The sequence below is a fragment of the Micropterus salmoides genome, unplaced genomic scaffold, assembly GCF_014851395.1.
Source record: "Micropterus salmoides isolate LMB-PRFRI ecotype aquatic unplaced genomic scaffold, ASM1485139v1 Ms_hic_scaffold_11, whole genome shotgun sequence".
Taxonomy (NCBI): Eukaryota; Metazoa; Chordata; class Actinopteri; order Centrarchiformes; family Centrarchidae; genus Micropterus; species Micropterus salmoides.
The window spans coordinates 31,647,687-31,674,741 of NW_024040152.1; the positions used below are offsets into that span (position 1 = coordinate 31,647,687).

The window sequence follows — 27,055 nt, forward strand, 5'->3', positions numbered from 1 at the left end:
AGGTTACTAACAAAATGGCGGAACACACTAGAGCCGCGGTCATAATAGAAAGAGCAGCGGGATAGAGAGGGTATATTCGGACGTTTTGATGCGCTACGACTGCAGCAAACATTACATGGACCTGTTCAGTTGTATATAATATCGACTGCAAGTCATGGTTGACTTGTATTTAAGGAAAAGTCCAGTGTGGCTGCAACAACAACACTGTAGAGCAGTGTGCGGGGGCTACAGTCGCAGATAAAGCTCTCACTGCAGGAGAGTAAAGTTAACATTACAGTGCTGGTTGCTGCTTTTTGACTCCACCACGTTGTTGTTCGTGTCGCTGTACTTTTTTTTTTTTTGTACTTCTTGCAGTCCGGCAAATGCATGAGCTTGCCGCATCTGGAACTAACCTTAGCAAAGTAACGTTAGCTAAACACGACCGTTGAGAAGGAAACCTCACGAAGTAGTAACGTGGGCATGTTGAAACTTCAGTCAAGAAACACAAGCAAGAAACGAGGATGAACAGGAAAAAGGATAAAGGATTCGAGAGTCCGCGCCCCTTTAAATTATAAGTATTTTTTGTATTATTGTGTTCTTGTTTACTTGAAATGAATGAAATGGTTTACTGTCGTGTGCGAGAGTAAACAAAGTGAGCTTTAAAGTAGTAAGAAGTGTAAAACATGTCTCTGTTTATTGAATGAGAGGGAATTTCTAACTAGTTCATAGCTTAGATTCACATCACATATTGACATTGTTATTCTGTCATTGCGTTTACGACCCACCAGGTGGTGTGCATCAACAACATCAACTTCCAGAGGAAGTCAGTCATTGTGAGTACAGCAGCTCCAGCACAACAAAAAATCACAAATAGTTCTTCAGTTTATTTTTGTGTCATTCTGCTGTGGTTTGACAAACAAAAGCAGCTAATACCAAACCATCATATTTGTTATTTGGATCCCCATCTGATTCCACAAAGTGATAATTAGTCTCCTGGGTGCCCAGCAAGTATGCAGTTACTGCACACCTTGTCACACAGTTGACATTAAGAGATAGCTCCTTGATAAAAGTGTTACCTCTTTTTTTGTCCACCTATTTTCACGTTATACTCTCTGAATCAAGGAGAATTACTAATTGCATTAAATAATACTTAGTGTATTAAAATCATATAACACTATTATTAGTCAAATGATTCATTGTGTCAGACGTCAGAGGCCTGTTACTGTGTTACAACCCTGCAGATTTACGTTAAGTCACAAAGATGTGAAAAGAGTTTGCAACTGTGATAAAGCCAGTCGAGACACTTGTGTGAACAAACCCCTGTAAGCAGCTGCTCGTGTGGTTTTAATCCAGACAATGAAAATCACTTCAGCTTCAAATTACAATTTTGGTCCGTTTTCACCAGCTTCTTTGTCTCTTTTGCATCCCTTAGGGCTATGTTGAACTGACCATCTTCCCTACAGTGGTCAACCTGAACAGAATCAAGCTTAACAGTAAACAGTGCCGCATCTACAGGGTCCGAGTCAATGAACTCGAAGCCCCGTTCATTTACAATGACCCCACGCTGGAGGTCTGCCATCATGAGTCCAAGCAGTGAGTATATCAGTGCGCTGTCCTCGTCTGGGAAACATTTTATTGTAATCTGGAGTTATGTAACTTGTAATTTGTTCTGTAGGCTTTTAATTGTTAGTCTACAAACAAAAATCAATGATGAATACATCAGCTAAAAGTAATTAAATAAGACAATTAACTCTTGAGTTTTTTGATCATTTAAAGCACCAATAAATCATTTAAATGCCTGTGTCATCAGCTTCAAGGCATCAAACCCAAAACAAGACTTTGAGCCAAAATAATGCTTGAATAACTGTTAATAATGTCTTTTGATTAGTCAGGGTTTTTTCCATCCAAATCTCCCAACAGCTTTGGAAATTCACAATATTAGGTTTGGGTGATGAAATATACTGTGAGACACAATAAATTTATAAACCGTTAGAGATTATTCTATTTCTATTTTCTGTTTCTACCGAGGTTTCTCTCCCTTTAATAGCTCTGGTTGAATTAGGACATTTTGGCAATGTTGCAAATCAATGAAATTGACTTCCTTAAGACAGTTTTTGTTTCACAGGATTTTTGCATCAGTGTGATGAACTGTCTTGATTTGTTGAGTATTTAATAGTCTGGATTACCGAGGAAAAAAAACAAAAAACAGCATACCATCTGGTTATTTTATCTATAAACGATTCCCAGAAAAGTTACCAAATCACAGTTGTGTTGAAAGATCTACTTTTATTGAGTTTGTGACTCTACATGACTGATATCTGCTCAATAAATGTTATAGATATCCTGCTTACTAGATTAGCTCTGAGAAAATTGCAAATATATTTGGTTATGATGATGGGGTGCAGGGTAAGAAACACATATCTAGTATTTAGTAAGTAGAAAAGGATAATTAGAAAAAAGTTTTTTTTCATGTATCTCCTCAAATTTAGACTCCTGTAGCTGTCATTTCATGTCTACATTTCACTAGGGCTGGGAATATTATTATCAATTTAATTGACTGTCTACTTTAGGAGGCAGTATGATCATTTTGTGTAAATGTTGTATGTGTGTGTGTATACAGGAGGAACCTCAACTATTTCTCCAGTGCCTACACAGCAGCAGTGAGTGCTGTGGACCCTGATGCAGGACATGGGGAGCTGGTCATCAAAGTTCCCTCTGAACTCTGGAAACAGGGAGATGGTAAGACAGTGATAGAAAGGCACACAAGATAATTTCATTGTTTACTATTTATATTGCAGAGGATTTAGTGTGGTTTTAGACTGATAGTTTGAATCGATGTCATCACATGAGGTGGATTACCCCAGAAGTGATGCGTTTTCTACTCTTATTGAAGTCATGACTGATACATCAATGTTTCTGTGTTTTGTGTCAACAGATTTGAAAGTTTTAAAGGTGTACATTGAATTTTCCTTGGACCAGCCAAAAGGAGGTCTCCACTTTGTTGTTCCTGATGTGGAAGGCAGCATGGCGGAGAGAGGAGCTCATGTGTTTTCCTTTGGATACCAGAACTCGTCCAGGTCTTGAAACGACGACTAACCCTGATTAACACTAGTTAACCAGTCAAGTAACAAAATGTTTTTCAGTTCCACAATGCCAGTTAGAATACATAAAGCTGGAAATTAAACCATGTTGTGTACTGCCACGTGTCTTTGTCCATTTCCTGGCATGCCATTAAAGCTACACTTTGCGAGATTTTTCTTGTGACATTTAACATATTGGTCGATTGATACATAGTAGAGCTGCAACAGACGCAGCCCGCTGGCATTAATTCAGCCACTATTTGCCCAAATCAAATTCTGTTTTTAAATAATATTTATATATAATACCAATTTCTGCCCCCAGGAAGAGACGGAGTAAAAACAAGTGACTATTTTCTGTCCAGATGAATCTGCCTGTTATGTATCTTTGATTTCTTTTGATATGATAGAAGTAAAGACATATCTGGTGTTTTAAACTGAATGTGCTGTTCACATTCATGATGTATTTCACTGAGTGGACTACTTGTGTTATCTCTAGCTACCTTCTTAACTTGTCATTCTGTGTTGTAGTGCTACTACTCTGAAAAGTTACGTGAATATGAGCATATAATATATGCATTGATAGATTAGACTCACCGTTTTGGTCATTGTCACAGTTGTGTCTCAAATTGTCAAAAAGAATGACCTCTCTAGACACAAAGTACAGCGGGCTGTACAGCTGAAAACACAATCATTGTTGCACTGCCTTTATAGTAGTCTGCAAGTTCAACACTGTAACACTCCTACACAAGGCTCAAACAATGAAAAATTGTTCATCTGTTTGAATTTGGCTCATTACTGCCAAAATGAGATGGGTGCTAATTAAAGGGTAAATGCAAACAAAGATTTTCTTAATTTTCAAACCTTTGTTAGCTCAGTATTTTCTCTCCTCTCCTCTCAGGACATTTCTTATGCTGCTATTTACAGCTGGGTATCACAGTATATCATTAAAGCCAACTCATCAGATTGTCTCCTCCCCCAGATTCTGGTTCCCCTGTGTAGATTCCTACTCGGAGCTCTGCACGTGGAAGCTGGAGTTCACTGTGGATGCTTCCATGGTGGCGGTGTCCTGTGGCGATCTGGTGGAGACCATCTACACCCATGATATGAGGAAGAAGACTTTCCATTATATCCTGCCCATCCCCACTGCGGCCCCCAACATCTCCCTGGCTGTGGGGCCCTTTGAAATCCTCGTAGATCCCTACATGCATGAGGTGGGTTTAAATGATGATGCATGTAGTTTGGGAGGTTTTTGATATTAATTATATTTTGACCAGCAACAAGGTATAACATCATGATTCCCATCTAAAACGCCTGATTTTAACACCACTTAGACTTTCTGTTTAATTATGGGTTTTAAACTTATTCCTGAGTTTTTGTGTCTTTTGTAATGTGAAGTATTTGCAAGTGGAACAGAATATGTAGATGAGGTTTAGTTATAATATATAGAGATTTAAATCAGATCCTTGAAATTTGACTGGATTTTATATATATATATATATATATATATATATATATATAGAGCTGTAGAAATGTTGGCCTCTACATGCACCTCACTCACCTGCCGTCTTAGATTAGAAAGAGGATGACAGTGAAGATCTAAACAAATTCACCTCAAACACATTCTTTGGAAATGTAAACAAAGTTTTTGCTGACTGATATCCAAACACACACCTCCAATTATGATATTGCTCTGCTAGCTACCCACATGCTATTGATCAAGTGTGATTTTATGTGAAAATAAATGCAAGTTATTAGTTAAGCAAGAATGCCACACATTCTCTGGTTCCAGCTTCTCAAATGTGAGGATCTTTTATATTTCTTAAATCACTATTTCAGGCAGGCAAAAACAACATTTGAAGACTTTTTGGTTCTGCGAAATATTGATGGACAATTCACCCCATTCTTGTCAGACAAATTCAGAATAGAATTATTTAGTAGTAGTTTATTAGTTGCAACCATAAAGTGTGACTGAAACACCACCAATGCAGGCAAAGTGAGTTTCATAAGTGACTAGCAGCCTTGAAAGACGTCTGACAATTTAGCAACTTCCACAAAGAGACCAGATATTTGATGCCAACCTGCTGATATAACAGTCAGAAACGTGTAGGTAGAGGAGAAAGTCTCAGCTATAATAATATTTACAGGAGTAATTGCTTAACCGCACTATAAACTACAGCCATATGAAAAATATTAAACTCAACAATGTTTTTGAACCATTAAAAAACATTATGAGATTTAGCAAATAAGTTATTGTTTTACACAAAGTAATTTCTGTTGTAATGTAGCAGTAATTTGTCCATCTTGTATTTACTACTAATGACCACTAGATGTTCCTAAACACAAGGTGGCAGTATTGAAGTTCAGGTTTTGTTCGGTACGCAGAGCCCCTCAAAAGGACAAAACAGCCCAAATATTAGTAGTCAGATAACTGTAATAACTCTGGCAAGCACTTTGTTTTATGAGTTTAGTGTGGTATGAGGTGGTGTACAACATCCCGCCTATGTAATGTACAGGTAATGGTAGTAAATGCAGTAAAGACTTACAAAGGGACAAATCAGACAGAACAGAATAGACATTAGTATTATAAGAGAGATATTTTTAAACAGTGTAAGAGCCTTTTTCTATGGACAATTTTAAATTTTTACTTGACATTTTGAAATATTCAGAATGCAAGTGCTCCGTATTTGTTTAGCGCCTTTCTAGTATTTTCGACCACTTAAAGTGCTTTCACACTTCATCTGCATTCACCATTCACTCACATTCATTCACTGAGCCTAAGTGCTCAAACAGAAACTAACATTCACACACATTCATACACTGGTGGAACAGCAGCTATGGGCAATTCGGGGTTCAGTATCTTGCCCAAGGACACTTTGACATGCAGCCTGGAGGAGCCGCGGATGAATGAATACTGAATGAATACCCATAACAATGTGCTTTGTCCTGTGCCCTCCCAGGTGACCCATTTCTGCCTGCCACAGCTGCTGCCACTGCTGAAACACTCCATGAGTTACCTACATGAGATTTTTGAGTTCTATGAGGAGATCCTGACATGCCGATACCCTTACGCGTGTTTCAAGACTGTGTTTGTGGACGAGGCCTATGTAGAAGTGTCCACCTATGCTTCCATGAGCATCTTCAGGTATAGAGTGTGTGTCTGACTCCCTGTCTTTTCAGGTAGGGATAGCATTGGTGCAAATACGTTTATTGTGTGTGCAAGACATTCCCAGCTTTAGAGAACTTACAGTATTTCCTTTGAAGATAATTTACACTAACTTTTCATGTTTGCAGAATTTAGGCATGTTATTTTTTATTCACTGTATTCATCTCATTCTGTTTCAACTTGAGTTGTTGGCTCTGTTTTTCAGTACCAACCTGCTGCACAGTGCTATGATCATAGACCAGACCCCGATGACACGCCGCTGTCTGGCCCAGGCCTTGGCTCAGCAGTTCTTTGGCTGTTTCATCTCCAGGATGTCATGGTGAGACTCAACACAGTGAGGCTGTCAAGTATGAGACAGCCTCACTGGCAGATATGTCCTTTGGAGCTCTTTTAAAGGCTCTCTTCTAATTGGCTATTCTCACTGTCAGTCAGAGAGAGCGTGTGTATCGAAACATTATTCTGCGTCTGCCAGGAAAGAAACTTTAAAATAATAATAATAATAAAACAAAACCGAAGTATAGAACTTGTTACATCAATAAAACATTGCAGTGGTGAACAACAGTCCAACAACCTCCTGCTTGAAAAATTATTTGCCAATGTGATTGGTGCTTATTGAAATAATTGCTTTATTAAAATCTAAATTCTACAGATATCTGCAAAGGGTTTTCTTCTTTATAATGCGTGCACAAACTAGCTGTGAGACTAGCCCTGGTCTAAAGGCCTCAGGATGCGCTGAACAAAGTGTGCATCTAAAACGCCCTTTAACCTTCTGAAACAGACGGACTATCATACCCACTTTACACAGTGACGGCCAGGTGTTTGGAGCTGTTAAACGTATGCAGCGTTTGAACGTCTATGTCAAGCTCTCTTTTTTTCATTCTTCACACAATTACTTTCTGTCACTTTCCACATATAAAACCAAGTGCAACATCACGAATGCCTTCAAGGAGAAACTGTGCGTGCTCTTTTCCCCATTTGTACAATTTAACGTATCTTACGCCTCTCTCTGACAGAAGGCTGCCTTTGTGTGTGGTCATTTAAAACAGGTATACATACCTTTTCCTTTACATGTGATCATACAGCACTTTGTATGAAGTAGTTTATTTAAAGTATATTGTGACTTTGAGTAACTTTGATTAACCCTTAGAGGCCAGATTTGTACGTAATGGAAAAGTAGTGTCATCATTGTTTGGAAGCGTGTAACGTACAAACCACTTTCGATAGAGCCCAGCAATTCTCTCCATTGCATTCTGGTCTTTTTGAGAAGTGTGGTAACATTTAGCCCTCAGACCCTTTCATATAAGGTCGGTGATGAGAGATTTACAACAGAACTAAGTTGTTTTGTCGGTACTACGAGTCAGAAGTCGAGCCAGCGCTGGCCTGTATTCGCCAACGTGATGGATCATTGTGTCACTGCTTGGCAACTTGGCCAGTGTGGTCGGAGTTTGTGAGAGACTGAGGGAATAATCCAGAGGGGCTTGCTTGTGTTAAGAGGCCCATCACCAGGACTTTAACACTCTCTATTGCTGTTATACCTGCGGAGAGAAATGCTTGCGTGTCCTCTTTGCCTCCTCTCATCTCCTCACTGACCTCTAAACACATCAGACCTTGCTTTGCTGATGTTGTTGAGCTGGCTGGTGTTGCGTAAGAAAAGACGAGGAACCATCCGGAAAGTCAGATCTCTTTGATTTTAGCGACGCATGGCACTGCCTGTTAGCAATTAATCAGAGTGGGTGTTAACTGGGGCCTGTAACTGAAAACAGGCGCTGCTCAGTAGCCCGTCAGACAAATAATAGAGAAGGCAGAAGAAAAAGAGAAACCGCTTTTTCCTAAATCTATAAAACTTTAGAAGAATAGTGAAGTTGTTTTTGAGCTTTAGTAAAACAAGACCTTGGATTACTGTTTTCCCTGTTCCCTGTGGTGTTTAATAGAAGGTGATCCAGGTTTTCTTCTTAATGAATGTCTGTTGACATGAAGATAGACGGGACCTATAACATCTGAAGGCTCTGCTGTCTAGTTATCTGGGTTTTAATGTATTTTGCAATTTTCCAAGCCTGAACTTGGGGGCTACTGTACAAGAAAATGTTATTACATCTGTGAGGTTGAGATCATGAAAGAAAGTAAATTCAAAGTTCCACAGGTCTTAATTATAAATTATAATATCATCCATAGAGTATTGAGGCAAAGACTGGATCGAATCTTTGTAGGAAAATGCTTGTTTTCATAATTTCGCTTATGGCACATGAAATAATTTTAACTACATAAGCCAGACTGGATTCAGTTCAGTATCAAGTGGTGAAACCACCAAAGTTGAATCAGCGCATTGTGTCTCTGTTTTTACAAGCTAATAAATCCAGGCTGATGCTAGGCTGATTTATGAGAGGGGGGTTTGCCATGCCAAGTTTCTTCCTAGAAATACAGCAAGGGTAAAACAGAACACAAGTGTGGCCTTAAGTGCTTTAAAACGGATTTCCACCTTCAAAGAGCACAAAACGGTGTTGGCAACGGGGATTGAAAAGGTCAAACTAAAAGGGATTTCATAGCTGCCTTTAACTGCACACCACACTAAAGGAGAAAGAGGCGAACAATGTGATCAGAGTGATTTATTCTGGCCTGATTGCTGTATTACTACACACCTCTTGGTTGCCATAAATCACATGCTAAAAAGAGGCTCTGAAAAGTGTGAATGATTGCAGAGCTTAATTCACTTAGTATTATTTGCTAAATCTCATCATGAAAGATTTCTGAAAAGGTTGGACGTGTATACTATAAACTATGAAGGGAATGAACTCACCTCTGATAAAATCATCAATATTTTGTACTGGTTTGTTTTTTGTAGACTTTGGCTGCAATGACATGATATGTTGTTACTTCTAAAGGGCTGATGAGTGGGTGTTGAAGGGAATCTCAGGCTACATCTATGGCCTCTACTTAAAGAAGACCTTTGGAGTCAATGAGTACCGGCACTGGATCAAAGAGGTAACAGTCTTAACACTTAGAAGTTTCTGCAAGGAGGTGGTAATAGCAGCCTATACTAGAAAATGCTACGGGGTAACTGAGCTAGTCCACAGTGATTGGAGTGGTCTCAGAATTGGTGGCACTAGGTTTTCCTACAAATGATTAGAGCTGGAACGATTAGTTGGTTAATCCATCAGTTGACTGACAGAAAATGTTTTGGCTGAAATGTTGTTAATCAATGACAATTTGTTTTCATTCAGTCAATTTTTCAGGCAACAATAGAAAAAGATTGCCAGACATTGTGTGCGTCCAGCTTCTCAAATGAAAAGATTTACCGCTTGTTTCGTTGTAAATTGAATATATATATATTTCATTAGAGCTGCAGCAATAAGTCACTTCATTTATTATTTGAGTGCTAGAAAATTAATTGGCACCTATTTTCATAATTATTTAATCTTTAAGTCATTTTTGATTCTTTTCTTTGTTATATCTGATTGTAAACGGAACATTTTTTTGTTTTGGACTTGTTGATTGAAGCAAGAAATTTGAATACACCATCTTAGGCTTTGTGAAATTATAGCAGGCACCTTTGGCTGTTGACTGAAATTTTATAGACACAATGACTACTTGGGGAAATAATCGACATTAGTTGCAGCCCTTCATTTAATCAGTTGAACAATAGTCTGCAGATTAATTAAAAGTAATAATAGAAATTATTGAAATGTTTGTCTGTGTGTGTGTGTTTTTCTGTTGTTTCCAGGAGTTGGACAAGATTGTGGAGTATGAGCTAAAGATGGGAGGGGTTCTGTTGCACCCTACCTTCAGTGGAGGCAAAGAGAAGGACAAGTAATACATTCGATTTCAGTTTGAATCCCTATGCCTATCAGTTACACTAGTTAAGTTTTAACATTTGTCATTGTCTGGATCATAATTGTTTGACACACCGACCACATGTTTATCTTCTTCAGTCCAACACCCCACCTTCACTTCTCCATCAAGCACCCCCACACTCTGTCCTGGGAGTACTACAAGATGTTCCAGTGTAAGGCCCACCTGGTGATGAGGCTGATAGAAAACAGGATCAGCATGGAGTTCATGCTGCAGGTTAATCAGCATTTTCTTGTCTTCTGCTGCAGTAGTTGTGAAATTTGGTTAGAGTTGAGTTCACAACAGAACCGGGATTAGTCTTCATTTGAATTATTTGTTTTCTGCTGTCCTCTGTAGGTTTTCAACAAGCTTCTAAGCCTGGCCAGTACAGCCTCATCCCAGAAGTACCAGAGTCAAATGTGGAGTCAGATGCTTCTGTCTACTCACGCCTTCCTCAAATCCATCTCCAATGTCTCTGGCAAAGATATAGGCCCCCTCATCAAACAATGGGTGTATCCTTTTATCTCTCTTTGTGGTTATTAATGAAGTGGTTGCACTCTATGATATTATGCCGTTAGGAGCAATAGAGGTTAAAAGCTAATGCATGTCAGACATGAAGTCATTTTCAAAATAAAGCTCTTGGCAGGGTTTCCTGCCGCCTTGCAGCTCAATTCTACTGACTTGGGAACTGCCTCAGCTTATGTCATAAGAAATGGAAACACCTGTATGAAATTTAATGAGGCAGAGCCCAGATTACTAAAAAACAGCCCTAACCAATTGTGTGTATAATGTAAATCTGAATCGAGAATGTTCTCTCGTTCACAATTTGTTCTTGAACTGAGCAGAAACTAACTTCAGCATCATAAAGCATCATTACAATATTATTATTAACTGGCCAGCACCTATCACTGAAACCTTCTCTCTCCCCCCTACTCTTCTTGGTTATCTACATATGTTTTTAGTCTTAACTTTTCATACTCAGAGACCAGAGTGCTGTGGTGAAATTCTTTGGCAGTTTTGCTTTCAACAGGAAGAGGAACGTGCTAGAGCTGGAGATCCGTCAGGACTACACATCATCTGGAACGCAGAAATATGTGGTGAGCATTGAGATGCAGCATGTGGAATGAGCAGATGAAGGTGTGTTGGGAGAAGTTTTATTTATTTATTTTTTTACAGAAATGCATAGGTTCAAAGAAGAATTTCAAATTAAAATCAAGCTATACTGCTGGCCACAAACATGGTCTGCATGTCAAAGATTTCTTACAGGATTAGTCAATGAATAGATTAGTTCATTGAATATCAGTAACCATTTTAAGTTTGTAATAATAATAATAATAAATTTAATTTGTAATGCACTTTATATTTAAGCAAATCCCAAAGTGCTACAAGATAAAACAGGTAAGTGCTGAAAATAAGAATACATAGAGAGCATGACAAATAAAAACAGAAACAATAAGGCAAAGGAAAAAGGCAAGAATTCAATCAAGAGCTCTCCTAAAAAGGTGGGTTTGAAGGCCACGTTTAAAAACATCCACAGTCTGTGGTGTTCTCAGGTAGTCAGGTTGAGTATTCCACAGACTGGGAGCAGCGGAGCAGAAAGCCCGATCTCCCATTGTACGGGGCTTTGTCCTGGGAGGTTTCAGGAGATATGCTGAGGCAGATCGGAGGGCACGTGTGGAGGTCTGTGGGGTGAGGAGTTCCTTGAGGTAGAAACACCTGTATGAGTTTTTAGTAATTTGGGCTCTGCCTGGTTAAATTTCAAACAAGTGTTTCAGAATGTGTATTCAACAAGGATTTTTTAACAGTGCAGAGCAAAAGGAAAAAAACATTTTTATTCCTCTCTGCTGGATACCCCATGTGGCACAAACATTGCTGTTCTTCCTATTAATACTTTTTCCCGACAACAGAGATCCTTTTTAAAACGAAAAGGCTGTGACTTAAACAGATAAATGAATGTTAAGGATTCCATGTCTGTTAGAGGCTACACTTATTGTTACATGTTTTAAATATTACTTTGGCTTTTAAATAATCTTATGTCTCTTTCCATGCAGGGTCCCATCAAGGTGACAGTGCAGGAGCTGGATGGATCCTTCAACCACACGCTGCAGATAGAGGAGAACAGCCTCAAACATGACATCCCCTGTCATTCCAAGAGCAGACGGTACGTGCTATAGCAGAACTCCTTCCCTCAGTCATTCTCTCGTGGTTCGTCAGTACTTTATTTAGCTCACTTACTATTTCACTATATTATTAATTGTATAACATATTATATTATTCCTATGTTAATACAGAGAGATATATTATTACTCTCAAAGGCTTACATTGATACAATATATATTGGGTGGTGATGGGGCAGTGGATAAGACACATGCCTTTGGTGTGAGAGACCTGGGTTCAATTCCCACTGTGACCCATCCTCCAATGTGTCCCTGAGTAAGACACTTAACCCCTAGTTGCTCCAGAGGAGTGCGACCTCTGACATGTAGTTGTAAGTCGCTTTGGATAAAAGCGTCAGCTAAATCAAATTAAGTAATGTGTATGTTTTTTCATATATATATAGTATAGTTTTATTTTCTTTCTTTCTTTTTAAAAAACATGATTGTTTTATTTTACTTATTATTTATTTACTTTTTTGTTTTTTCTTTAGTAGGCCAGCAACAGAATCCTGCAAATGCTTACTACAGCATTTTTTGTCTCATTGCCTTGTTTGGCTCTCACTGATTGTCTTTACTGGAACAGTGATTCAGTTGCCTCCTCTGACTGACTGTTGTTGACTGTATTGTTATATCATGGAAGTAGTTTTCATCCATACACTCGAGTATTTCACTGCCATAATCATTGAGTTAATGTCAAACTCAACACTGACTGACATTGTCTTGGAGGCTCTGTAGGCCCTCCTGATCATCGAGTTCATCGAGTCTATGTTCCATCTTGACCGTTCTAGTGCATCAGAAATGTCAACAAGAACAATGTGCGTTATGTTAGTCCTCCTACCTTTCAGTTAACTAATCACTGACTCTTCTGGTCGGTTCTTTTCCCAGGAACAAGAAGAAGAAGATCCCTCTGATGAATGGAGAGGAAGTTGACATGGATTTATCAGCCATGGAGTAAGACAGGCTGTCACTATTTGACATATTAATTAGGAATTTAGTTATTGTCCAGCCATTATATTAATACATAATAAGTTATGTGAATGTTGTTTTTCCTGGTGTTAAAGCTGCATTACTTGTAAGTAATATACTTTGTAAAACAACTTGACTATTCTTGCTGAAACGGACAGTCGGCTTTGACCTTCTCATCCTTCACATCCCCATCTTTATGATTGCACAGCTTGTTAAGATAAAATGTTGTTAGACTGTTAGATCTCTGGGACCCAGCTTCCACAGCTACTTTACTTTTCCTTCCCTAATGTGATTGTCTTCTGTTACGTCTACAGTGCTGACTCTCCTCTCCTCTGGATCCGGATTGACCCAGACATGTCCATTCTGAGGAAGGTGGAGTTTGAGCAGGCTGACTTCATGTGGCAGTATCAGCTGCGCTATGAGAGGGATGTAGTTGCACAGGTGGGCTATTGACAAGAGGGCAGTTGTCCACACTGGCCTTTGTTTTTGAACATTTGTAAACTAACTTGTTTTCTTATACGTCCACGAGAACCATATTACTCTTCATTTTTGTTCAATTTTTTGGAATCGCCACACTCTCACTCCAATAGGGATAGATTTCGATTCGATAGCAGGTCATTTTCAGATACCAGTTCCCAGTCTGCAAAATACCCAGATTTGTTGTGTTCCAATGTTAACAAATCCCTCAATCTTTTTATTAGCCAGGAGCATTTGAAAACATATTGGTAGGAGCTTCTAACTTTTAGCTGACTATCACTGAAGCTGGTTAAAGTCATCTCATTTTCAGTTTTTAGATGTGATCATTAATTAGGCTGCAGCTATCAACTGTAGTGTTTCTGTCTCAGCGAAAAGTGCTGATAAGACATCTTTAAGTTGGTATTGTTTTAGTTTTTAGATATTTACAAGTGTAGAAAGGTAAACCTAATAAGATTTGATAAGGGACTTAAAGGGATTTAGATTGAATAAGTGGATTGTGCACTGGATACGGTGTTATTTAAGCCTATCCCCAGCTTCCAGTTTGAGGTTCATCAGATGAACATGTAGCTTATTCAGAGGTGGAAGAAGTATTCAAATCACTTATTTAAGTAAAGTTAGGGATACCAACCAATTACAAGTAAATGTACTGCATTCTCAAGTACAAAAGTATTATCAACAAAATGTACTCAATGTATCAAAAGTATTTGTTTGTCAGAAAAGGCCCTGCCAGTGTTGTATTATTATAATACTGGACCATTATTAGTGATACAGTAACATGTAAACAGAACTTTAATGACAAAGCTGGTTGACCTGGAGCTAATTTTAAATGCTTTATATAATTTTTGGTAGTTTAATCTACAGCACAGCTTCAAAGTTTACATACTGATCACTGTTTTTTTTTTCTTCTTTTTAAAAAAATATCTTTATCTAAAAAGTAACTAGTAAATATAGCTGCCAAATAAATTTAGTGGAGTAGTAAGTATAAAAGTCGCAAGTAAAGTACAAGTACCTCAAGATTGTACTTAAGTAAATGTTCTTTGTTAAATTCCACCACTGACCTTATGTCTCTGCTAGGAGGAGGCCATCTCAGCATTGGAAAAGTTCCCAACTCCTGCCTCAAGACTGGCTCTGACAGACATCCTAGAGCAGGAACAGTGTTTCTACAAAGTCCGCATGCAGGCCTGCTTCTGCTTGGCCAAGGTATGTGTGTGTGTGTGTGTGTGTGTGTGTGTGTGTGTGTGTTAGTATATCAGCAACACTGGAGCGTGATGGTTTAGAACAGTGATTTTTGACAAAACAAAGAATCACGTTTGTTATGAACTCTGTAGTCTATATCATGGATACGTGCTTAATTTGAGTAACCTCACCTCAGCCCCTCAAGTCCTAATTCATACTAAAAAAGTGAGTTCCACAAGATGCAAAGATGAGTTCTAACATCATGCAGGTACATTTTGGGTGACAGAGACGAGTGTTACACACTGGATTTTTCCATTATACATATGGCACAACTTTGGATTTGACTGCTGTGTTGGGTTTGTGGGTGGTTCTGTTGAGCCCAACTCAACAAAACAAAGTTATTGAGAGGGCGCCCACCTGATGGCCCTGTAGATGGCCTGTACTCTCACACTCACACACAGCTTGACAGCATGTTCTGTGGTTAGGCAGGCCAAGAGACATAATTAAAAAAAAACTAGTGAGGGTAGTATTTAAAAGTACATGTCAGACGTCAGGGCTAGAGATTGGTGTCACCTGTCAGTGGGCTCAGCACATATATGAACGTACAGCCTGATACCTCATGCAGGGCCCGGTGACAGCTCACCCAACTGACACGTTTCACTTTTTATTGGGAACCGAGCAAAAACTAACTGGCTGGAATATGGAGGATGAAGTTGTTCCAAAACATCGTGACTAACATGAGTTCTGCCGTGATTGATGTACAATGGTGCTGACAGATCAGATTGTCAAAAGGTGCAACCACCTTCTCCTCCAGGCCTTCAAAATAATCATGCAACACGTCGTCATGGTCGTCTGACACTCAAGTATAAACAAAACACTTGTCCTTTGTTGATTTTACATGTCACACTTTTTAGCCGAAGTATAAATGAGCCTAATCTCCACTAAAACAAATGACCTCAAAGATTGACACTGTGGTTCCAAATGAATAAGGCCTGGTGTTGTTTTGCTTCTTTGCTTAGACTCAACAAAGGTGTCAGAATGTGGTTTAGTTGGTCTGTGGAGTGGTGCACTGCAGTGGGAAAACAATCTAGGCATGTTGAATTTGGTTTTCATCTTCACTGGTTTAATTTGGTCTGGAAATCAAAGAAAAATCTAGAAAGTAACATACTGAACATTAAAGTATAGTGGACGACGAGGAAGGACGGAGGAGCTGTAGCTTTGCAGATGGAGTGACAGGAGAGTAATGTGGATGGATTAGTAGATGAAATAAAATGAGGGAAGAGGAGGAAAAGGAAGGCCAGCATGGCCACCCACCAGTTTAACCCTGGCTGTGCTTAAACTCAGTTGCCTGAATAATCCTATTCTGTGGCTGCAGGAAATTCTAGATTTGGTCTATTCAAACTTTAACCCCACTGGATTTCCGACGTTCAGGTTCCACCTGAATCAATATTTTCACAACATGATAAACGGAGTGGTGGTTGAAATGGCAGCACTTCACTTTTTTCATTAAGTTGCTGTGTTTGGCAACAGAACCCCCAACAGACTCCATCGTAATGGCCTCGGTATATTCTACACACACACAGAATGACATTACAGACTCATACACAGAGACATATACGCACTCTGACACGCACATAAACACATGCACTCAGACTTACATACCCACGTTAACCACAAAGTGAAATACAGGGGGGGGGGGTGCACATGTGAAAAACTCTGACAGGCAAAAAATACAGACGTGTTCGTGAATGCGTGCACACACACATACAAAAACATTCCGGTGTGCAGGCCCCCCTTCATTTACCTTACCAAATGACAACATCCTGTGTCAGTGACCCGTAGCCCCATATTACCACATTAACATAAATCCCCCAATATCCTGTTAATAACCCAAACACCACTGGAGCCACTGGTCTTCATACCAGTGGAAACCTGATGTGCTGCTCATGTGTACATTTGCCTTTTGCTTTGAAGTTCAGTTCTCACCACAGAAAGCACATTGTTTCAACATTCTTGACTTGTCATTTTTGTATCGTGCAGTAATTTTCAGGTAACTACCATAGCTTGTGACTGTGCAGCTCATACTTCTGCGTAATTTTTACTCCACATGCTTTGCAGAAATCCTCTGTATTTACATTTGCTGTTATTTTACTGTGATGACAACAGAACTAAACAAAAGGAACTGACTAAAGCATAAATGTGTTACTGTCTTCTAATGTGTACGTGTAAACCTTGCAGATAGCCAATGCTATGGTGAGCACGTGGCAGGGCCCGCCAGCCATGAAGTCCCTGTTTACCCGAATGTTCTGCTGCAAGAGCTGCCCCAACATCGTGAAAACCAATAACTTCATCAACTTCCAGAGTTACTTTCTACAGAAGGTACATCAAACAAACAAAATTCACTGGCAGGAACACACTAGCTCTCAGTACCGTAATCACTGACAGCTTCATTGACCGTCAAGTTACTGGCAACAAACTTGAACTCTTGTTAAAGGCTGTTGTGTTAGCCTTACAAGTAGAGCTCAACAAATAAATCAGCATTGCCAACTGAGATGATTTTAGCTTATCACGCAAAAATCAGTGTTGACTTACATGTCGCCTGAGAAGTAACAAGAAGCTTGAGTACAGAAATACCACAGACATGTTTTCAGATTTGTAAACAGTATTGCAATTACATATTTTATCCAGCAGAGAGCCATGACAAGTTTATTTTCAGCTGTAAAATGTCCTGCTCAGAACATATTCTGGGCCAACATTCCTAAACAACCAAATTTAAGGATCCATATCAGAAATGTTAATGCTTGTTGATGTTACCAAAACAAATATTTAATGGTATGTTGTTCCTGGAGTTTGGGCTTTGCTTTAGTTAAGCTATCAAATTGTGTGTCCATCTTAATCCTGTCATCATTACTGGTTTGTGTTCCATGTCAGACGATGCCTGTTGCCATGGCGTTACTCAGAGATGTCCAGAACCTCTGTCCCAAAGATGTCCTCAACTTCATCCTTGACCTCATCAAGTATAATGACAACAGGAAAAACAAAGTAAAGACGCACATTCACACACACACAATTGCTCCAACAAAGTAACTTTTATAGATCCAGAAAATAAACAGGATTTTTCCTTTTCAAGTAATTGCATGGCGCCACGAACAATTAATGGATAGAAGTCATCTTTTGGCATATTAAAAACCTAAAACAAAGAATTATTTGGCCCCAATGATGAACATCAACAAACATTTAATCCATCTTTCTTTTCCTTGGCGCCACCCGCCTCCTGTCTGTCTTCAGTTTTCAGATAACTACTACCGCGCAGATCTGATCGAGGCACTGACCAACTCCCTGACCCCGGCCATCAGCATCAACAACGAGGTGCGGACAGTAGACAATTTAAATGCAGACGTCCGTCTCATCTTGGAGGAGATCACACGTTTCCTCAACATGGAGAAACTGCTGCCGAGCTTCAGAAACACCATCACTGTCAGGTTAGGAGCCGAATGTGTTTATATGTCTTTATATGTTTTACAGATGTTCTTCTTCAGCATGTGTTTCTCTTGGCAGCTCTTCGTCTCAGTTTTACAACAAAATAATTTAAAATGCTGGCATACTGCTTCCTGTTGCTAGACTCTATCACATAATGAGACCATAGTGATCTTACATCCAACCACAACCAGCCATGGATTCTGCCTCAATAATTAGACATCAAGATGAGGAAACACATTTTTACAGGATACAATACCTGTTTTGTTAGACATCAAACTGTGCGAGAAAGCCTTATTAGTCTTGGTCTCAAGTTAAAATGTCCAGAAATTAAAATGAAGATTTGTTGTCTATTTAACGTAGATAATACAGTGCTACATGCAGTAATGTGTGAAGGTGCAATGAGGATATTCCATATCCTCATTGCACCCTCAATATGCCCTCTGCCTATACACATTGCTTGGGGATTCAAGAAATAATTTATTCTTTGGTGTATTTATACCCTTGTTTATATTATTTGTCAGCTCAGCTTGTAATTCTCATATATTTTGACAGGCACCTAAAGGTAGCATAGCTTTCATTTTTCTGACTCAGTTTTTGTTTACACACAACTCATCCGTCTGCCACTGTCAGCTTAAGGAGGTAACAGATAACGTTTGTGGGAAAGAAAGATGGAGTCATAATATTTAATGAATGTATTATTCATATGTAAGGTATCCAAAAAGAAAAGCAAAGCAAACTGTGTCCTGGGAAAGTTATAAACTTTTTATTGCCTTCGTATTTTTACCTTCATATCTGTAATATAACTGGCATATCCCTCATTCTCCTCTGTTACCCTCCTCCCTCTCTCCAGTTGTCTAAAAGCAATCCGTCAGCTTCAGAAGAACGGTCATATTCCCAGTGATGCATCACTCTTCAAGTCCTACGCTGAGTATGGACACTTCGTTGACGTCCGCATCGCTGCGCTGGAGGCTCTGGTGGACTATACTAGAGGTAGGACATTTATCACAATGTTATGTTCTAGTTGTTGTTGTTATTAGCATACCTGTGAAGCTCACTTATCGAGCTCTCGGGTCCCTGGAGATTAGCAGTAACTGTCCATGATGTATGTTTGTGGGACCCAGTTAAGGAGGATATACCTGTCTGTCTGTGCATTCTTGATGTACTGTATATCATACACTTACTGTTCCAAGTTGTACTGAAAAAAAAGATGCCAATAAGTGTGTAATTAACACATAATGTTTGGATGTTTGTAGAAAGAAACCCAGTTGTTGTTTTTCTCTGCATGTCTTTAGGATGTATTTCATTTTTGACATGTCCTTCTATTCTCTCATTTCTTTAATTGATCTCCTCAGTTGAAAGATGTTCTGCAGAGCTGCAGTGGCTGCTCAACATGGTCCAGAATGACCCGGCTCACTATGTCAGGTCAGCTAACACCTAACACATATTTGCATCAAGGACACATAAGCACCCATTGTGCATTGTCTTTCTCACTTTTTTTTATATATCATTACATCTTGTTTCCCCAAATATGTTGTCAGTTCTGTCATACATTGCACTATTACATGAAACAGCAATGCAGCCAGAGTTTTAGAAAAAAGATTAGTATTGGTCTGATGACTGTTGATGTTTACGTCTGGACTTTTTTCAGGGAATTTTGCCCTACTCTCAGCAGGATGTTTCTAACATTTAAAAAAAAGAAATACACAAGATATGTGTAATTAAAAATCTTCAAAAGGTTGAGTGTTAGAGTAAGAGAATGTCAGAATGGATTTTCATCTTCTTTGTTTGTTTGCTCGTCTGTGTTTCTTGTCCAATCAGACATAAGATCCTGGGTTTGCTCTGTAAGAATCCACCTTTCACCAAGACGACAGACTCAGCTCTGTGTAATGAAGCTCTGGTCGACCAGCTCTGGAAGCTTATGAACTCAGGTGAGACGGACACACGCACACAGAAACACACACCCATACCCACACTCTTTATAAAATATTGTAAATCAAATGCAGTTGAGATTTTTTTGGAAATGTGGTGAACAAAGCTGTGCAATGATGAAGATAAGTTATGCTCGGCAGCCTGGGCACACTGTTGCATTAAAAAGACACTAGTGTTGGGCAGTATGATGGGATACACCCTGCAACAGCAGAAATGTGTCCACAGGTAGAGACTTGCCCACACCGTTTCCACGGTGGGACTTATCCCTTAGTGTCTCTGCTATTTGCTCTGAGCACGCCATGTAGCAACTCAGGGCTAGATTCTCACGTGACATTGTGACACTCGTGAAACAACAAGTTTTCCATGTGTTTACAGATCATGTTGGGAATAAAGAAATCACACAAGCTGCACAATACTCATGACATCTTTCAGGAAAATATCAAACCATCAATGAGATTTCAACTATTTTCTAACTAGGCAACAGGAGTTTCATGTACTGCCACCTAACCATGGATGTATTTTCTTGCACTAAATGCATAGTAGGTGATATACACCATCGTTGTTGACTCACTCCCTCAGCCCTCAAAGGGTCGACCTCATCAACAACACTCATGAGGGCGGTGGGAATTCCCCTGAGGACAAGCGGCGAGAGGAAGTCATCAGGCATTTAGAGCGACTAATGAAACGCAGGCATGGAGCAGGAGAAGGACATTACAGAGCAAGGGGAGTTTAAAATGTATGGAAGTTAGGGTTGGGCCGATAGACAGTGTTGAGCCGGCATCGTGATTTGGTTTCATCTGGCACAAAGGTCACGTAAATCCCTTTTGAGCTAGAAATGACACTGCAGTGACCTGAATGTGTTTGTAGAAACAATTTCAACTTGTTAAACATTTTTACAGTTTTCAGGGACCTCAATTTTTTACATCCCCCTTCAGTTTGAATGGTTGCTGTTCCCAGTGTCTGTGAAGATTAGGTCAAAATCAAGGGAAACTTCAAATATCTTCAACCAAGTGCAGTTGCCCTTGATTTTAACCTTCCTTGGATAACTGTAAGAAGGAGCGCATCTTACACTAAGGATATGTTCAGGCACGGTGCCCTGTCCCTTAAATCCATCAATTGAAATATTTTTCCATCTGACATGAGTTTTCATCTCGTTGATGAAATGAAACGATAACAGACTGCGTTCTTACTTTCAGATGGACAATGGTGGAGATAGATTAGCTCCCCTTTCCGCATGTGTTTGACTGGACACACTTCTGTCAGAACGCTAAACCTTCTGTCAGCTTTTGCACAATTCTCTGACGCAGTTTGAATGTTCTCTGCAATCCTCTACAATCAATACCAAGGGGTTTAGATTTAACTTTAAAGGACTCACAGTGAAAGGGTGATGGCTGATGTAACACGTGTGTGTCTCAATCAGCTGGTTTCCAGACCTTGGCTTTTCTCTGTTCTAATCGAAGGATAACAACAAGCAGTTCATCGTGTAGTGACGTATAATTTATCTGCACATTTCACTGCGTCTCTGCCCTTTTTCTTGTTACTTGTGTAACTTGTGTTACTTCATTTCTTAGTGAAATTGTTGAGCGGTCTTGTCTTACCTCCAGTTCCACTTGCTTACTTCCATATACGTGGCTGCACATTTATTTCCATTGAATGTTCTGCAACATGTGTTGTCCATGTGGATGTGTGGTTTATTTCTTCAGAAAATACTGAAAGATGCCCATCATATGTTTCTAAACCCAAGGTGACCTCTGTAAATAGCTTGTTTTGTGCAACAGATGGTCCAAAACACAAAGATATTACATTTACAATGAGATCAAACCGAAAGTCAGCACATTTGAGGGGGCTGGAACCAGAGCATTTGTCTTTGATAAATGACTATGATTAATTGATTTTCTTGTGGACAACGGATGTCTGTCGATAGATGAATTGTTTAATCAAATGAATGTTTCAGGGCATATTTTTACCGCTACAGTTAAAGGTAAACTTACATCATTTTGCTTTTGAATGTAAATTTACGTTGTATAACTGAAGATAGCCGAAGATCGGCGGTTTGATCACCGGTTCCTCAGTCTGTCGTAGAGTCCTTGTGCAAGATACTGAACCCCAAATTGCTCCCGATGGCTGTGTGTGTGTGTAAGTTTCTGTCTCACGCATGGCAGATTCCACCAGCGGTGTGTAAAGTGGAGTGAATGCGATGTTGTTATTTGAGTGGTTGGAAGAATATAAAGGACAGTCCATTTACCATAATATCTTAGCTTGGTCATAAAACAGTAGTTCTCTCAGACACGTGGCTCCCTGGAAAAATGTACTTACTGCAGCATTTCAGCAGCTTGCAGGGTGTTTTTTTTAGTGTGTTTGAGAGATGCCATGTTGGAGCCATTTGTGGGGGCTTGCTGTTGGCTCTACTGTCCTTCTTGTTCATTGTCATTGGTGTGATCTCTAACAACACGCACAATAAGAACTAGCCACCATCTGTATGAGAGACAGTTCCACATGACTGCTGTAAGGTCACTGGGTGATGGTGGGTTTCACATGAAATATTTTGCTTGCTTTATTATTTTTTTCTTCATTATTATCTGCTCGTTTCGTGCAGTCATGAACTGAAAAGGGTTCAGGTCTACTTCTTGGTGCCGTGCCTCCACCATATACGCACATGCTTCTGCCTTCTATTGTGTCCTCAGGTTTCATTATTTCTCTCTTCCAGGGGGTCCTATGTGTCTTTCAGCTGGCTAGCCAGGCCATAACGGTTCAGCCTGCCAATCCAAATACACACTAACTCAAAACCCAAATCCAAGTATATGTTCACAGTCCCATATTCCTTAAGACCATCGGGCTCTCGTTGCAACGTGTTATTTAATTTATTGACTTACAAGCAATGAACAAAAATATTGATGATCGTTATTTCCAGTGAACTTTTGTTTGTCGGTCAGTCGGTGTGGGTGGCTGCTGGACAGCCTGACTGTGCTGCCAGTTTAAATACATAGTGTGGTGATCTTAAATACTATGTTATGAAAATGTGTTGGTTGTTTTATTTCTCTCCCCCGATAACCCACAGCCGCCCAAGTGTTAAACACACACACGCTCGCGCAGGATGATGTTTCACTGGCTGAAGGTCAGCGCTGTAAGAACACAAACGCAGTGTACGTTCTGCTGCTGTTAGAGTCATTTATTTCAACCTTCTTCTAAAGCCACAGTCCACCCTCCATGTCAGGCGCCTGGCCTTTGGATTGTCAGCTTCAGCAATATTTGGTGTTGAATTCATTCCAGCTTTCAACACACTGCTACTCGAATGACTCATATATTGATGCATTTGGCTCTCGTGTCATTAGAGCTGATTATCTTGTATTTAGTTGCGCTCACGTTGTCTCTGAGTGAATGTCAAATAAAATGTGCGGTTGAAGAACATGCGGCTCAAAATTAATGGCTAGGTTTTACTTTATCCCTCCTCCTTTCTCTCTCCATCTCTCTCTGCCTCCTCTTTTTCCAACTCATTACGGATGGCGGTTTTGTTATCTTGTGAGGTGACGCTTTCCATCTCTCCTTCCTTTTCTCTAGCTATTAGATAACTGGTCAGCTACAAAGTGACACGACGATCCTCTACTACATGTTTTCTACCACATTTAAGTCTAACCAGCTTTGCCTTTTCCCCCTATCCCATTGGCCTCCCGTGTCCCTCCCATACCTCCCTTCCACCTTGCACATCCCTTTCTCAGGTACCTCCCATGACTGGCGGCTGCGCTGTGATGCCGTGAACCTCTACTACACGTTGTTTGGTTTGACTAGGCCCTCCTGCTTGCCTCTGCCAGAACTGGGCCTTGTGCTCAACTTGAAGGAGAAGAAAGCTGTCCTCAACCCCACCATCAAGCCTGAGCTGGGGGTCGGCGCCGTTATGGACACGCCTGCCAGCATAGGCATCCATGGTGTCGGCATGAGCTACACAGCTGTAAGTGGTGTCACATTAGTTAAAGACATCACGTCACGCAACCACTCGAGTCTCATTGGTTTCTATACTAATGGTGATGTAATCAACGATCTGCTAGGTGGTCTTTATTTTCTTCTGTTTAATGTCTTTGATTTAGTAATGTTTCATACAAATATTCAGATGGCAAACAGATAGCAACTGCTGCATAAAAACTGTGTTATCTTTGGTTGTTTCTGAGCAATTATGGGAACTACAGTGCTGCCAACAGTATCTGGCTATACCTCATTCCCATTGCATCACCGTTGTACCCAGAATCACTGTAAAGAGCACAAATCTGGCAGTTTTTGCTATAAAAACATCTCTCTGACAGCAGGCTAACTGCAGTGCAGACTAAAATGACAGTACTGACAAAACCATGGAAGCTGCTGCCAATCTCAAAAACATTTACAGTAAAATTCTTAAATGGGAGCATGTTAAGCATTTCGTTGTCAGCTCAAATATAAAGGCCCTCACTGATTTCATATACACCCTTTGAATGTGTTTCAGAAGCCTAATATTATTAACTTTAGATTATTTTAAAGAAAAATAAGTAAGCCACACTACTACACATTCAGGTTTCTTTGTGTCTTCCAGGTGGATGAAGAGCCAGATCCCATTTCATTAGGGGTGTGTGGGGTGGGCCAGCCCCCTCAGGGCCTTAAGAGGAAGGCCGAGACCCCGCTGGGCTCTCCTCCAGAGCCAGGACAGATACTGCAGCAGCAGGACGATGATGGAAGAGCAGGGCGCTACAAGATCAGGGTAACGGACTCATCTGTCATCATGACCTTTTGACCTCACTGTTTTGTTCCTAACCTCCTGCGGTGCATTGCTTGCTGCTGTTTTGTCTTTTGTTCTCTGTTTTGAAACTTTAGGCTCATTATTTATGGACATCTGCACTGTTGTCTTACAATAACGTCTGTGCTGTCTACAAAGACATAAGAAATAATGATGCTTTATTGGTATTAATGTGTACTTCTGGTTTGTTGTAGTTCAACACAATGGAAGAGGAAGATATCGATATGGAGACTGTTCATGATAGTCAGGCCTTCATTCACCATCATCTCAATCTCTTAGAGAGACCCTCTACACCAGGTAAGCAAACACACATGTTCAATATGTCTTACACCGGTCCGAAAAAGAAACCTGAATACCCATATGTCCTCTTTCTAGGTAAAGAGCCACCGTCGGTCGAACAGTCCATGCTCTCCATGCCCGCCACGCCAGTGCCGTCTTTTTCCAAAGAGAACACCTCTCTTGCCTCTAAACACAGCGCTGACCATGGCCACCACCATCACCACCACCACCACGAGCACAAGAAGAAGAAGAAGAAGCACAAGCACAAGCATAAGCATAAGCACAAACACGAAAGCAAGGACAAGGAGAAGGACAGAGAGAGGGACAACTCCCACGCCTACAGCAACAGCCCGGCCAGCGGCAGGTCCCTGCACTCGCCGTCTTTGTCTGACTAAAACATCTGGAGGGGAGCTTGGTTTTCCAGCCGCTGTTGTTTCAGACAGGGTTAACTGGAAACAGCACATCTTGCAGTAGCAGGCTTGCATCACTGAGAGTATGAAGACACAAATTGGAAAGCAAAACATGTTTAGTTGATCTAAATATTGATTACTCAGTAGTATTATCTTACGCAAAGACGCATTTGGACAACATGTGAAAGAAAAGGATGCTGTTGAGTGTTGTCATCCTCAGATAAATGGCAGCACTGAGTTCCTCAGCAGAAACAGCAGTGCACGTGGGCTTGAGAAAGGAAACATTGAATTCTGAACTGAGATTGCAGTGTCATTAAGGTAAACCCTCCAGTGGCGACCGTGTGTCTTCACATCACACACACACACACAGCCTGTAGGAGTTTGTGGACATTTAACACTGCTTCCAAGCTGTCTGAGGCATGCAACCACATACACCTCTCTCCACAAACAGGCAAATACAGTCTTAGCCAACCTCACACACGTTTCCCCCCTACATAGACACCACTGTGGTGTGCCTCATCCCAATAGCGCAATTCCAACATCCAGCGAGTGGCTTCTGAGGGGAAACATGATTGATCATGGTGTGGATTGATCATTCTGTCTGGACCGAGCCTCCGGTGTCTTTAACATCCTGCAAATGACATTTCCCTGTTTGCTCAAAGATGGAAATTAAAAGGAGCAATTTCACTGTGCTGTACAATTGAAACGTGAGTAATACTAGTGTGTTTTTAATACATTTTGTTTCCAAACTGTCATCATTGATTAAAGATGCTTTTGTATTCATGAATGTTTTAACTTGATTGAATCCAGGTCCACAAAGACATTTATGGCTGGGTGGACTGGCACTGTTCCTTGGGTTTAATTTGGTGGTTTTAAACAATGAAAAGAACATGCAGAATTCAATACTGCCTTTTTAGATAACCATATGGGTTTCAAGATTGTGATTCAAAACAGTTTTCTTATTTAATCAGCGTCCTAAATTCATCTTGTTATACTTAAATAAGACAATAAAAGACAAAGTCTTAATATTCATGTAAAGGTTCTTGACATTGTTTGAATAGTCCCTGTCAGCATATATTTCCATTTAATACTTGTGAATTATCCTGGAAACCTTTGAGTCCCCTTGTTGGGATTACAAACTGTTAAGTGTTAAAATTAAAAGGTCATAATAATGTATTGAAAAATATGAGATAATATTGGTTTCATAAATTTACAGTAGATACAAACAAAGTCATGATGAAAAATTGTTGAAGGAAACGGTAGAAGTAACTCAGGAACATGGGCCTTCAGGGAGTTTAGGAATACAGTAGTTTAACCACAACACCGCCATATATAACAACAACAAAAGCCATCGTCACAGCAGAGGCCATAGCTAT

At 40.0% G+C, this 27,055-nt stretch overlaps 1 protein-coding gene across 1 annotated transcript; it reads left to right on the forward strand.

Moving 5' to 3' along the window:
• Positions 1 to 26,466, forward strand: taf2 (TAF2 RNA polymerase II, TATA box binding protein (TBP)-associated factor). Its single transcript, XM_038712284.1, has 27 exons — positions 1 to 550; positions 758 to 812; positions 1,412 to 1,572; positions 2,600 to 2,718; positions 2,915 to 3,056; positions 4,039 to 4,270; positions 6,017 to 6,201; positions 6,428 to 6,541; positions 9,102 to 9,201; positions 9,941 to 10,026; positions 10,149 to 10,284; positions 10,405 to 10,559; positions 11,030 to 11,144; positions 12,099 to 12,208; positions 13,089 to 13,154; positions 13,484 to 13,610; positions 14,721 to 14,846; positions 17,061 to 17,201; positions 17,754 to 17,864; positions 18,111 to 18,304; positions 19,153 to 19,292; positions 19,655 to 19,724; positions 20,121 to 20,230; positions 23,948 to 24,177; positions 24,790 to 24,954; positions 25,185 to 25,287; positions 25,366 to 26,466. Exons 1-27 carry the CDS (start codon positions 501 to 503, stop codon positions 25,662 to 25,664), a joined length of 3,642 nt encoding a protein of 1,213 aa, XP_038568212.1. The 5' UTR covers positions 1 to 500; the 3' UTR covers positions 25,665 to 26,466.
• Positions 26,467 to 27,055: the final 589 nt, after the last annotated feature.